General features: G+C 40.8%; 1 protein-coding gene across 5 annotated transcripts in view; it reads right to left on the bottom strand.

Moving 5' to 3' along the window:
• The window catches only part of DNAJC12 (DnaJ heat shock protein family (Hsp40) member C12), a 59,493-nt gene extending 46,990 nt beyond the window's left edge, over nt 1–12,503 (bottom strand). Inside the window, exons 1-3 of one of the 5 annotated variants that reach the window (XM_059662580.1) lie at nt 12,368–12,503; nt 9,973–10,052; nt 7,733–7,860 (exon numbers count right to left, since the gene is read on the bottom strand). In XM_059662580.1, coding sequence (XP_059518563.1) covers nt 7,733–7,810 — 78 coding nt within the window. In that variant the 5' untranslated portion in view covers nt 7,811–7,860; nt 9,973–10,052; nt 12,368–12,503. Of the gene's footprint in view, nt 1–7,732; nt 7,910–9,972; nt 10,071–12,367 lie in introns of those variants that run through there. The other 4 variants (XM_059662577.1, XM_059662581.1, XM_059662579.1 and 1 more) reach the window with 4 other exon arrangements.
• Between the last annotated feature and the right edge of the window lie 1,681 nt (nt 12,504–14,184).

The raw sequence follows: 14,184 nt of genomic DNA, 5'->3' as shown, positions 1-14,184 counted from the left end.
CTGGCATCTCCACCCCATGTACCCAGTGCCAAGTGCAACCCGTGGGCAGGTGAGGCCCTCCATAGCAAGGTCCACTGAATCCCGACTTCCTAAGCCAATGTTCAATGGTCTGGAAAACTGCCTACCCTGTGGGCCAGTAAACATATAAAAATATTCCACTTTATCTGTACTCAAATAAAGCAGAACATCCAAGGAATGATAGCATCCAGTGTTATTGAAGGTGCAAAGAACTAAGCATTCTCATGCTCTCCTGGAGCTAATTTCTTGGAAAGCAATTGAGATATATGTATATTTTTTCATATTCTTTGATCCAACAATTCCAATTTAAGAAATCTGTCTAAGGCAGTGGTCGGCAAATTCATTAGTCAACAGAGCCAAATATCAACAGTACAACGATTGAAATTTCTTTTGAGAGCCAAATTTTTTAAACTTAAACTATATAGGTAGGTACACTGTTATTAACTTAATTAGGGTACTCCTATGGCTTAGGAAGAGCCACACTCAAGGGGCCAAAGAGCCGCATTTGGCTCGCGAGCCGCAGTTTGCCGACCACGGGGCTAAGGAGATAATCCAAGGTAGGAAAAGAATTCAGTTATAAGAAGGTTCATGCTATACTTTGTAAACAAAAAAAACTATGTCTCCATAATAAGACATTTGTTACAGTTCACTGTAATATAGCTATAGGCTGGAATATTTTGCAGTCATTAAAAAATCATCTTATAATAGAAAACTTTTAATAACCTGAGATAATTTATATAATGCATTTCTATGAGAAAAAGGTAAGCTACAATGCATATTTTGCAGCATAAATCCATGTTTAACCTCAAAAGGAATGATGTAACATATGTATATATATGAACACATATATACATGTGTCATAATAATAATCTCTATGTATAAAAGCCTATGCGACCAGCCAACTGACTGGTGGCTATGATGTGCACTGACCACCAGGGGCAGACGCTCAATGCAAGAGCAGAAACCCCAGGCATAGAAACATGGAACAGACTGATGAATCTCAGAGGAAGGTGGGGAGGGGGCAGGGTGGGAAGAGATTAACCAAAGATCTTATATGCAAACTAGAGGCCCGTGCACGGATTTGTGCACTAGTGGGGTCCCTAGGCCTGGCCTGCGAGGGGTCCCAGATTGCAAGAGGGCACAGGCCAGGCCAAGTGACCCCACCAGTGCACGAATCCATGCACCAGGCCTCTAGTAATAACAATAATAATAGCTAAGATGTATTGAGACTTACTGTGCGCCAAGCACTGCTCTAAGTACTTTACATATAGTGTCTCACTTAATTCCCACAATAACTCCATGAGGTGAGGACTACAATTATTCCCATTTTGAAAATTAGAAAACCAGACATAGAAAAGTTAAATAATTTTCCCAAGGTCATACAGATAGTAAGTGGCCAGGATTTGAAATCAGGCAATCTAATTTCAAACATATAAAAATACACATACAAATATGTACACATACATGCATGCACTTATTTATATAATATACTAGAGGTCCGGTGCACGAATTTGTGCATGGATGGGGTCCCTCGGCTTGGCCTGCAGGGATTGGGCCAAAACCAGCAGTCCAGTGCCACCTGCAGCTCCTGCCTGCCACTCCCGCTCATCCCAGCCCCGCTGCACCTGCTGCGGGCTCATGCCCAGTCAGTCCCAATCAGACCCCTGGTGGAGTCCCTTGGCCTGGCCTGTGCCCTCTTGCAATCTGGGACCCCTCACAGGCCAGGCCTAGGGACCCTACTAGTGCATGAATCCGTGCACGGGCCTCTAGTATGCATATAAGATCTTTGGTTAATCTCTTCCCACCCTCTCCCCTCCTCACCTTCCTCTGAGATTCATCAGTTTGTTCCATGTTTCTATGTCTGGGGTTTCCCACCCACCCAGCCTCCCCCCCGCCACCTCCACCCCCCCCCCCGCCCCAGCCTCCCCCGCCAGAGCAGCACTCGCCAGCCATGAGCCCTGCATCTGGCACCCATCCCAAGGAGGTGGGGAGTCCGGGATGTGACTGGCCCTCCAGACAGGTGGTGGGATCCTCTTGTTGGCCTGGGATCCGGATCTGTCCAGCTGACATTCGCGCCAGTTGTCAGGAGCCACCTGGAGGCCGCTTTTATATCATTTCTTCCTTGCAGAGCATCTAGGGAGGGGAAGTGGCCACGATGCCCGAGGCCGACTTCCAGGAAACCAGTGTCACTGTTGGGATTGTGCCAGCGGTGCCAGTCCATCAGTGCCTGGCCCATTCTCCGGAGATTGGACCTGCAAGACTACTGAGGGAGGGAGTGGCTGCCACAGGGCTGGTGGGCCACCTGGACGGTTGATCAGCTGAGTGGCACTCCCGCTGTGGGAGCGCACTGACCATCAGGGGGCAGCTCCTGCACTGAGCGTCTTCCCCCTGGTGGTTAGTGCATGTCATAGTGACTGGTCAACTGGTCAGGTCATTTGGTTGTTCGGTCACTTAAGCTTTTAGATAGACAGATAGATAGACAGACAGACAGACAGACATAGCATATCTATATGCACACATAATTGCTATGCATGTCATAAACCTAAATATTAGGCATCTAAGTTGGCATTTTTCTTTGTGCTCTCTTCATACTCCATATTTCCTTATTAAACACTAGAGGTCCGGTGCACAATATTCGTGCACGGGTGGGGTGCGGGGGGCATCCCTCAGCCCGACCTGCACCCTCTCCAATCCAGGAGCCCTGACGGCTTGATATGATGAACCTCCCCGTTGTTCTCTGCTCTCTACAGGGCCTGGCTGCTCCACGCCCACTGCCCAGAGGCTCTCCGCGGCTCAGAGGCCCTCCATGGCCTGGGCAAGACGCTTGCCTCGTCGCCACGGCGACGAAGCAAGCATTCAACCAGGCCACTCATGCTGCCTGCTCTCAGCAGCCATCCTCACAGGACTGAGGGACTCTGGCGGGGCTGAGGGAACTGGGCGCCGCCATCTTGTGGCTATGGGCGCCGCCATATTTGTGACAGAGTGATGGTAAATTTGCATATTACCCTTTTATTAGATAGGATAATCTAATTTTAGAAATTAAATTTTAAAACTTAAAAACTTATCTTTTCCATATCCTATTAGCACAATATTTTGATCTGTGCCAGGAAATACTTTAGTATGCAATAAGGACTGATCTGATTCCCACTTGGACAGATCTTGTCTAGCTTTCCCTGGCCACACAAATGCCCCATGTCTCTCCTTCTGTCATCTAAATTTTGACCGTGTAAGATCATTTCAAGCCCCATCTCTTCTCTGAAGTCTTTTCATATATTCTCTCTCTAATTCCCATTTCACTTATAGACAGTACCATATAACACAGTGCTTATTTGTTCTCAAATTGTTTCCTGTGTATTAGCTTTGGCTCCTCAACTGGATGTTAAATTCCTTATATACTCATACCATGTCTCACCTTCCCGTTTTGTCCCCCCCAGCCCACATTGCTTCTAAGACTGCCCGAATGCCAAGTGTTGAATAAATACTTGATTACAGACTGACAGATGTACTTCAAATAGTATGATTGTAATATAATAGGAGCTTTCTGAAAATTGTGATTTATTCATTAAAAGAATGAACTGAATCTAGTAATGGAAACTTTTATGTTGAGGAAAAGACAAAACTCATTTTAATAAATGGGTTAATTAGTACCCATCATTTCAATTCAATTAGTTTGAAACTGCATTTTCCACACAAAACTCCAGATGCTAGCCCAGTGTGGCTCACTTGGTTGAATGTCATCCCATGCACCAAAAGGTTGCCAGTTCAATTCCCTGCCCAGGTAGGGGGCATGCAGGAGGCAGCCCATAAATGTTTCTCTCTTATGGATGTTTCATTCTCTCTCCCACTCCCTTCCTCTCTCTAAAAAAAAAATCAATAAAAACATATTTTAAAGCCAAAACCAGTTTGGCTCAGTGGATAGAGCATCGGCCTATGGACTGAAGGGTCCCAGGTTCGATTCCGGTCAAGGGCATGTACATGGGTTGCGGGCACATCCCCAGTGTGGGATGTGCGGGAGGCGGCTGGTCAGTGTTTCTCTCTCATCGATGTTTCTGACTCTCTATCTCTCTCCCTTCCTCTCTATAAAAAATCAATAAAAAATATTAAAAAAACATATTTTAAAAATATGTATCTATTACAAATCATTTTTAAATAATGTGAACTTTTAAAAATTAATGTGAATTATAGAATAAGGATAAATTTACAAAGTTCCAAGTATTACTGTGAGGCCAAAACAACACCATACCACAACTACAACTATGTGCCAGGCACCATTCTAAGCACTTTCTATATTATGTCTCATTTAATCCCCACAACAACCCTATGAGGTGGGTACTATTATTATCCCCAACTGAATATTAGGAAACCAAGGCATAGGAAAGTTAAGCAATTTTCCCAAAGTTGCACAGCTAGTAAATTGTAAGATTTAAACCCAGGTGGTTTGAAGTCAACAAGAAAAAGAACTAGAAAAAAGAAACAGGCGTTTCCCTTCATGAGTTTATGCTCAGTATTCAAGTCCATGAAATCTTGAAATCAAGAAGTCTTCTTATCATTACCGTAAAATGGTGACCAAATATTTTAAAAATCAAATAAGATCCACACCAGAAAGAAGGCCTTATACCACCAGTGTGTGGTGTCTGCATCATTAAGGACTTTAGAAGATGTTATATTATAGCATGTGTCTTTTGTGTAAAATCTGATATAGGAAGGAAACGCTGACTGACTTGGACTCAAACTTTTATAAATGTTTTTTAAATGGGAGGTATGTTGGTTTCTACTCAATAGCATGGAAATCCTCCCACAGTTTACATTTGTCATTTAATTAATTTCTAACACAAGCTGTAAATTGTAAAAACTATATACTAAAGCAAAAAAATTATGTGTGACCCGGCCAGCATAACTCAGTGGTTAAGCATCAACCTATGAACCAAGAGGTCACGGTTCAATTCCCAGTCAAGGCACATGTCCAGGTTGCGGGCTCAATCCCCAGTGTGGGGAGTGCCGGAGACAGCCAATCAATGATTCTTTCTCATCACTGATGTTTCTATCTCTCTCTCCCTCTCCCTTCCTCTCTGAAATTAATATATACATACATATATATTTTTATTTATTTATTTATTTATTTATTTATTTTTTAAAGAATGCCCTAGCTGGTTTTGCTCAGTGGATAAAGCGTTGGACTGTGGACTGGAAGGTCCTGGGTTCGATTCTGGTCAAGGGCACATGCTCGGATTGTGGGCTCGATCCCCAGTAGGGGAGTGTGCAGGAGACAGCTGATTAATGATACTCTCTCATCACTGATGTTTCTATCTCTCTCTCCCTCTCTTTTCCTCTCTGAAATCAATAAAAATATTTTTAAAAGAATTATGTATGTCTCAACTCAATTGTTATAAAAATTAAAATATCAAGTGGCTTTGAAATTATAACTGCTAAATTGTTTTGGTATATGAACAGTTATGGTCAATTTTTCAGAGCATCAAATCAAGGAATATTTGAAGTAAAGGAAATCCATCCAATACAAATCAAGTAAAGGAAATGTCACACTACTCAAAATTGGCATAAGATATTTTTAAATGGGAAGGATACATATAAAAAGAATTGACAAAATTATGGAAGGTCATTTCATTTTAAACAAATGATTGTTATCTACACTTCTGTGCCATTGATAGAATCAGTAAAATGCATCTAGAAGAAGGAGTATAATGCTTTTATCCGTTTAATATATCCCACAGTATATGCAGAGAAGTATGACTATAACTGCTAACCATGAAATTAAACTGTTATAAGCATTATAAATAAACAACAGGACCATTTTTTTAGTCTATTCAAAATTAATCCTCCTCCTGTGTAGACTAAAAAGACAATAACAGAACTACAAGAGACTGACTAAACAGTCGAAAGATTTATTATGGAGATGTAAAGATTCTTTATAACCTAGCATGACAGCATTTTTTAACCCAAGTTGTGAAACTTATCAAGTTTGATTATGCTCCTTTGATTTTAAAAAGTTCCTTCAAAAATTATTTGGCAATAGTAGAATCCAAGGTATGAATAACACATGGTAAAAATGGTAATAAGCTTTCAAACTCGCTATAAGCAAAATCACCACAAAAGTAAGCAAGAGTAACATATTATCCTAAAGAAGAAATATGCACCTAAAAGAGCATTATAACCTGTTTAGTGTGTGTGTGTGTGTGTGTGTGTGTAACTACAAGGTACTCAAGGTAAACTCCTCAAAGTGATGATGGTAGATATTTTTTTTTTATGATGGTAGATATTTTAATCCTTTGTGTCCAATATAGCATTCTAGTCTACAATACACAAAATAGCATTTAATTTCATTTTATTACTAAACTCCAGCCATATAAAACAAAATTAAATAGAAAAAATATTTTGCTTTAAAATATTTTATTTTAAAAGCTATATTTTAGTAATGAAATAAAATATATTTTAAAATATAGACTTATAAATAATATGAATATATGCAATAATATAATTAAAATATATTTCATATTCATCTCAATATTTAAAATTTTGAAAACTAGAAATAAATAAAATTTGTAACAATAACAGAACATCCATTGTGGTACAATAAAATTATGTGATCATTAAAATATGTATGAAAAATGTTTCATAGCATGAAGAAATCCTTGTTATAATGTTAGTGGATAAAAAGCAAGAACCAACAAGTATATATAATATCCTCCCAATCATAAAATAAAATTTAAAAAAAAATATCCTCCCAATCATGTCTTCAAAAATACGTATAGGGCCGAAACCGGTTTGGCTCAGTGGATAGAGCGTCGGCCTGCGGACTGAAAGGTCCCGGGTTCGATTCCGGTCAAGGGCATGTACCTGGGTTGCGGGCACATCCCCAGTGGGAGATGTGCAAGAGGCAGCTAATCGATGTTTCTCTCTCATCGATGTTTCTAACTCTCTATCTCTCTCTCCCTTCCTCTCTGTAAAAAATCAATAAAATATATTTAAAAAAAAAATACGTATAGGAAAAAGACTGAAGATTAATATGCCAAACATTAACACTGTTACCATTGGAGATAGAATTATAAATGAGTTTCCCATAATTTAAAAAACTTTTACAACCTTTGTAATTGTCTATGGGGACCTTTAAAACATTATTCTATTATGGATCAAGTGAAAAACTACAGAATTTTCACATGGTTTGTATCAGAAGCCACCCTTTTAAGAAGTAATTTCTCTTTTTTTTTTTTTAGAAGTAATTTCTCTTACACAATTTGAACTATTAACATAAAAGGATGCTTCTTGGTTTGCATAATTTAGCTACTCACATAACAGTACACATTTTAATAAAACATTTTAAAATCACCAATTACTAGAAAATTACATTTCATCTCAATTAAAATTTAAATTGCCATAATAAAGCTATCACTTATGTATGCTATGAAACACAGTCAATAGCAATTACAACAAAATTTCAAATATCTATTTTTAGTATATTTGAAATAGAGTCTATGGCAATACACATATTCAATCACAAATACCCATAACACTGCAAGAAGACACTATTCAAGTAAAGACCCAATGCACATTTAAATCCTTAATTTTCTCTGAGCCAAAGGTACTTTAAAATAATACAAGATTAGGTTTTTAGGCAATGTGACTAAAATTTCAAAGTTAAAATCTTAAATAAAACCTGAAATACTGTTGTGAAAAAGAACAGCATAATTCACTGTCTTACCGAAGACAGTTCATCACATCCCAGTAACGTGTAGTAGTCTTCAGTGTCTTCCAACCTGTAATTCAGTATCGCGTCCATTTAGATCACTAAATCAACTCTTCTTGCCCTGAAACAAGAGGCACAATGAGCTGCGAATGAACAGAAAAAGCCTTTTAAATCTGGTTTACAGCAGCATGTTCCAACCTGCACTAACAAGGTTTAAGGCTGGACACAGCCAATACACACACCAGATGTCATCCAAGACCTGTGTAAACTACCTTTCATTGGCTGTTTACAGAAGAAAAAAATAATAGACCCTACCAAACTGTTGCAGTGCTGCCTGGGACTTGTAGTTTGAGTTTATATAAGTGATGCAGATTAAACACTCTCTTCTGGATAAACAAAGACTGTCCATTTTTACACACTCCCCAAGTGAGCCATCTCTCCATCTCCTATATTTTTTTTTCTTTTTCCTTCTTTATAAATGATAAAAGAAAAATTTGAAGCAATATGCTAAAATCTTAGAATTTGTTAGCTATGAGTAGTGGGTGGTTTCCTGTGAACTTAGAAAATTTCAAAAAATTTTTAAATAGAATAAAAGAAAATAGACTCAGAAAGCAAATTTTCATTCATTTGATCATTTACTCATTCAACAAATATTTATTAAGGACCTATTTTGTGCCCAGCATGAAGGTAGGAAAGGTATGCTAAATAACTCTGGGTTCTTAGGGAGCTTACATTCTGATGGAGGGAAGCAAACAAATAAAACCAATTAAAATCGTGAAATAAAATAGGAAAGTGAGAAAAATAACTCTATGATGATAGGGTGGATTTGCTGTACCATTTCTCCTGGGCTGGCTCTCTCCAGACTCAAGAATGTGTCTGGTCTGGAGTGGATGCAGGGAACCTGTGTTTCAGCTCACCGTGGCCCTAGGAAATGCAGGTCAGGTCTAGGATTTAGAGAAGATGAGTGGTGAGGTATACAAAACTGTAACTGCCTTAACCCTTTAAATGCCCCCATAAATATCACCTTGGAAAAAATACTTTTTCACTGAGCCCACCTATATACATCTTTTTTAAAGCTTATTTCTGAAGAGAAATAAAGTAGTGAGGCACCATTTTCACCAATCCTTCACTATATATCCTCTCTTGCTAAAAGTTCTGTATGGAACTTATAAATAAAGTAATTAATTTGGTTTTAGAAATTTCACATCCCTTGAGGTTTTGAAGGCCTATGTGGGTATCACAAAAGCCTAACCAAAATAGCTGAAAATTGTCTTAAAATGATGTAAAGTTGCTGCTATGGAAAACAGGATGGTGATTCCTCAAAAAATTAAATATAGAATTACTATAAGACCCAGCAATTGCACTTCTGGGTACACACCCAAAAGATTTGAATGCAGGGACTTGAACAGATATCTGTATACCCATGTTCGTAATACCATTATTCTCAATAGCCAGAAGCAACCCAGTGTCCACTGACAGAGGAATAGATAAACAAATGTGGTATATACAGACAATGGAATATTCTTCAGCCTTAACAAGGAAGGAACCCAAGCTGGTGTGGCTCAGTAGTTGAGAATCAACCTATGAATCAGAAGGTCACAGTTCAGTTCCCGATTGCAGGCTCAACCCCTACTAGGGGGCCTGTAGGAGGTAGCCAATCAATAATTCTCTCATCATTGATGCTGCTATCTCTTTCTCCCTCACCCTTCCTCTCTGGAAAAAAAAAAAAAGGAAAAAAAAAGGAAGGAAATTCTAACACATGCTACAACATGGATAAAGTTAAGTGAAGACATTTTGCTAAGTGAAGTAAGTCAGACAAAAAAGGACAAATTCTGTAGGATTCTACTTATATAAGGTACCTTGAAGAGTCAATTTCATAGATACAGAAAGAAAAATAGAAATTTCCAGGGGCTGTGGGGAAGAGTTAGTGTTTAAAAGGCATGAAGTTTCAGTTTGGAAAAATTAGAAAAATTCTGAAGATGGATGGTGGTGATGGTTGCACAACAATGTGAATGTACTCAATTCCACTGAACTGTACACTTAAAATAGTTTAAATGGTAAATGTTATGTTATATATATTTTACCACAATTAAAAAGAAAAGTGATATGAATTCCCTCAAACACTAGACAATATTGATCAGAAAAATAAAATATTGCTCCTTTATTCTCCATCTTGAGAAGAGCCAGAACAATGCTTTAACGTTCTTCTGAAAAACAAAAAGAAAATTGTGAAAAGAATTTTGGTAATCACTCACTCATGTTTTATGAAATGCAACTCGAAGCTCTTTTTCCTGAACCACCATATTCTCACATTCTGCAATGTACCATGTAGTCACTGAAAATTATGTAGAAACATAGTTAATGCCTGGGAAATGTTAGGTGAAAAAAATTAGAAAACAATATGTACTATGTAAAACTTCAGAGCGCTAAGACCTATGCATGTTACTGGGTATAAGTTATATCAAATTCATCTCAATTTTAAAAGTAAAAAATATGAAATTTACATTTTAAAAGTAGGTATGGCATGATTCCAGTTTTATAAAGTTTATATATACATACATTGTATATCTATAATAATCTATAATAATAAAAGCATAATAAGCTAATTAGGCCGGACATCCTTCCGGATGTCCTTCTGTCCTTCTGGACAAAGCCAGGGCTGTGAGGGAAGCCTGGGTCCTGGGTGCCTGCCAGTGGCCAGAGGGAAGGAAGGCTGACTCTTGCATGAATTTCGTGCATTGGGCCTCTAGTATATTTATAAAATATGAGAAGGTAGATACACCAAAATAGATCTGTTGTCATTAGATAATAGGGCCACAGGTGACTTATATTTTATTCTTTTTACTCATCTACATTTGCTAAGATTAACATATACTATTATTTTAATTAAAAAAAAAAAAGCGCCCTGACCGGTTTGGCTCACTGGATAGAGCATTGGCCTGGGTACTGAAGGGTCTCAGGTTCAATTCCGGTCAAGGGCATGTACCTTAGTTGCAGGCACATCCCCAGTGGGGGGTGTGCAGGAGGCAGCTGATCGATGCTTCTCTCTCATCAATGTTTCTGACTCTCTATCCCCCTCGCTTCCTCTCTGTAAAAAATCAATAAAATATATTTAAAAACAAAACAAAAAACAAGCAATAATAAAAAAAAAAAGGAAGCAGCCCTGGCTGGTGTTCTCAATGGTTAGAGCACTGGCAGGAGCACACAAGGGTCACAGGTTCAATTCCTGGTACCCATTAATCATGTACCTGGTCCTTTCCTATAGGGTTAACCTACTCAGGAGGATGTGGGTATAGCTGCAGAGAGATGTTTGTTCCTGCTGAAGCCATGAAAGTAATTTGGTCTCTTAGTTGTTGCCATTTGGGAGCCTTAACAATTTGGAGATCAGCCCAGCTGGTGTGGCTCAGTGGGTGAGCATCAACCTATGAACCAGGAGGTCACAGTTGGACTCCCCCTGGGGAGCATGCAGGAGGCAGCAGATCAATGCTTCTTTCTCATCGTTGATGTTTCTATCTGTTGCCCTCTCCCACCCTCTTTCTGAAATAACAATAAATAAATAAAATATTTAAGAAAATTGGGCCAAGAATATGACTGCTTTCAGGAAAACAAATGGCCAATAAATATCAATAGTAGTGCAAACTTATTCATAATTATGAAACTGCTAATCAAAGAAAGTGGTTCACCCATCAGAGAAGCAAAATTTCTAACGTTTGATATTATCCAATGATAAAGCATAAATGACAAAGTAAGCACTTTCATACATTTTTGGATAAGGGTGTGAATTGATACAATTTGGCAATTTGGCGGTATTTATCAGCATGTGTCTCATTGCCTGGGCAGTTTTGTCTCTCTACAAATGAACCCTGAGGCTTTACACCAAAATATGTCCCAAGGCAATCATTGAAAATTCTTTGCAACAGGAAAAAACTGGAAGCAGCCAAAATGTCCTTCAGTGGGTGAAGAAGAGGGCAGCGGATGAATACATTATGGTATTTACGGAATGTACACTATCTAGTGGCCATTTTAAAAAGTAAGGTAGCTTTCTCTGTGCGTCTCTAAATGGATCAGATGGAAAAGGCTGAAGAGACTATGAAGGCATTATCTTTTTCTGCACTTTTTAGTAACACGTACGTCTGCACCTATACTCCCCCCCCCCCCGCCCCCTTTAAAAAGCCGATGTTTTCCTTTTAAGGGTGGGAGCTGGGCAGGTACAGAAACGGGGCTTTTAGTTTATGCCTTAGGAACTCCATCACCATACCACTTTTGTTTTCTTTTTATGCTTTTTGTTTTAAAACAACAAATGTCACTTGTCTTATTTACATATATTTCGTGGAAGAAAGCCTTTAAAAATAGTACAAAATAGGTAGTAGGGATCAAGTAAAATTTTTAACCGAATTAAAGGTCTTTGTACCTCAAGTGAGGCGAGTCAGATGCACAACCTCGTGCCCAACCAGACGGGAAAAGCCGCCCGTCAGCTCACGCCCCGCCCCGTCCGCGCACACCCCGTCCCGCCCCTCCCCCCCCGTCCTCTCATTTTCCCCCTTCCCCTCCCCCCGCTTTCATTTCCTCTTCCTCCACCCACCCCGCGCCCCGCCCCGCCCTCGCACCCCTCCCCGCCGGGTCCGCGCACCCCACGCCCGGCCTGCTCACCCGCAGCACCGCCCACCCAGGTCCACAACTCCCACAAGGCATCGCGAGAACGACGTAAAAAGGGGAACGTGAGACGTTCCAGTTACTTCCGGCCGCCAGGAAACGTCCCTCCGGAAGTGCTTCTTTTTTAAATTACGTTTGCTAGCGGTCTTCAAGCCGGAAATAGGAACAAGTAAAACACAGCTCCAACGGACACCGGGGAGGCTGGGAAGTCGGAGCCGCCGGCCCCAGGAGCCCGAGCGCGGGCCGGAAGTAGCCCCTCGGCGGGCTCCCCGCGCGCGCAGTCCATCGCGCGCCGCTCTCCCGCCTCTGGCTTTCCTTCCCGTCTCTTGCCCTGTTTCTGTCGTGCAAACAGAACCGACAGCTTTCCTGTGCGGCTCATCGGAACCGAGCTTCCAGGGAGCTAAGCCCGAGTTCCAGACACTGCCTGCCACCCCTCGCCCTGACATCCCACATGCCGGTCCGCTCCCTGCGCAGGGATCCTGGGAACTGATCCGAGTCCGCGGTTCCGGCCCAGCTACGAACCCGACGTCCGCTCAGAACCCACTGCTCGGTTCCTCCCTCTGATCTGGGGGAAAGAAAACGGGGTCGGGCGAGACTTGACCCTCCCCTGCAGCCTGTCCGTTTGTAAAGCAGCCCAATGAACCCCTCCCTGGCAGCCGGAGCAGAGCAGGATGTGTCTGAGCAGTCATAAGTCAGACACGATAGGATGTGTGGTTCTTTCAAGGCTGTTGAGATATTACTTTGAAGTGTTAAGTGCAATAATAAATGCTAGTCATCCCGCCGTGGATAATGTGTGGGGATATTGATAGAGGGGAGGGAGTGGGTATGTGTGGGACTGGGGGTATATGAGAACTCTATGCCCAGTTTTGCTGTGAACCTAAAACTGCTCTGAAAAAGTAAGTTTAATAGCTTAAAAAACAATAGTTACAACAGGAAGTAGGATAACCACCATTATTGAGCCCCTACTAGGTGCCAGTGGTAAAGCTAGGATTTGAACTTTGGTGTATCTGCTTCCTAAGCCCATAGTGAAGAAAATGCATTAAAAAAAATGCATCAGATTATCTGGCCAGAAGTTCGGCATATTGGAAAATTCACTTGGCAGTGCCACTCGGAACCCCGATTTCTGTCTCAGCCCTTTACTGGTTCCTTGGTGAAAAACAACACATGTCATCTGTCTTGTTTACAATTCCTTGATTTGTAAAGGAAGATACCAGACCAGAGTAATGAATCTCAAACTTAAAGGTGCACACGAACCACCTGGTGATCTGGTTCAGATGCAGCTTCTGCTTCAGGATATCCGGGTGAGGTCTGAGATTCTGCATTTCTGACAAGTCCCCCCAGCCTAGCACCCCCCCCCACTCCCCCCGAAGGTGCAGTCCCTGTTGACCTAGGGACCACACTTGGGGTAGCAAAGTCCTGGATCGCCTGTGAGATCTTTACAAACTCTGATATTCTTACCCTGGATTATGCTTCAGAGTTCCATTAAATAACAGTTACCTTTAAGTCACTATGGGAAGCTTGTGCTTGGACACAGTCTCCAGCACTACCTCATGATGGCCACTAGAGGGACTAGAACCAAAGGAATCATCGAGCTCCTAGGTTCAGTATTTACTTTCCTAGATTACTGCTCAGTACTCCTATTTAAAAAACGAAAAACACCCTGCCCAAACTCAGTGCCAAAGGAACTATCAATAACAATGGTAATAAGAAAAATAATTTGAAACTTCACATTCTTTCCCCATGATGGAAGTCCTGAGAGGGAGTGAACATAAGTCAGGCAAGGATCTGGGACACCAGCCACTGCTTATGTTGGC

The sequence above is a fragment of the Myotis daubentonii genome, chromosome 13 (genome assembly GCF_963259705.1).
Source record: "Myotis daubentonii chromosome 13, mMyoDau2.1, whole genome shotgun sequence".
NCBI lineage: Eukaryota > Metazoa > Chordata > Mammalia > Chiroptera > Vespertilionidae > Myotis > Myotis daubentonii.
The sequence above is the reverse complement of the archived record's forward strand: the minus strand, read 5'-3'. Positions and strand labels throughout refer to the sequence as shown.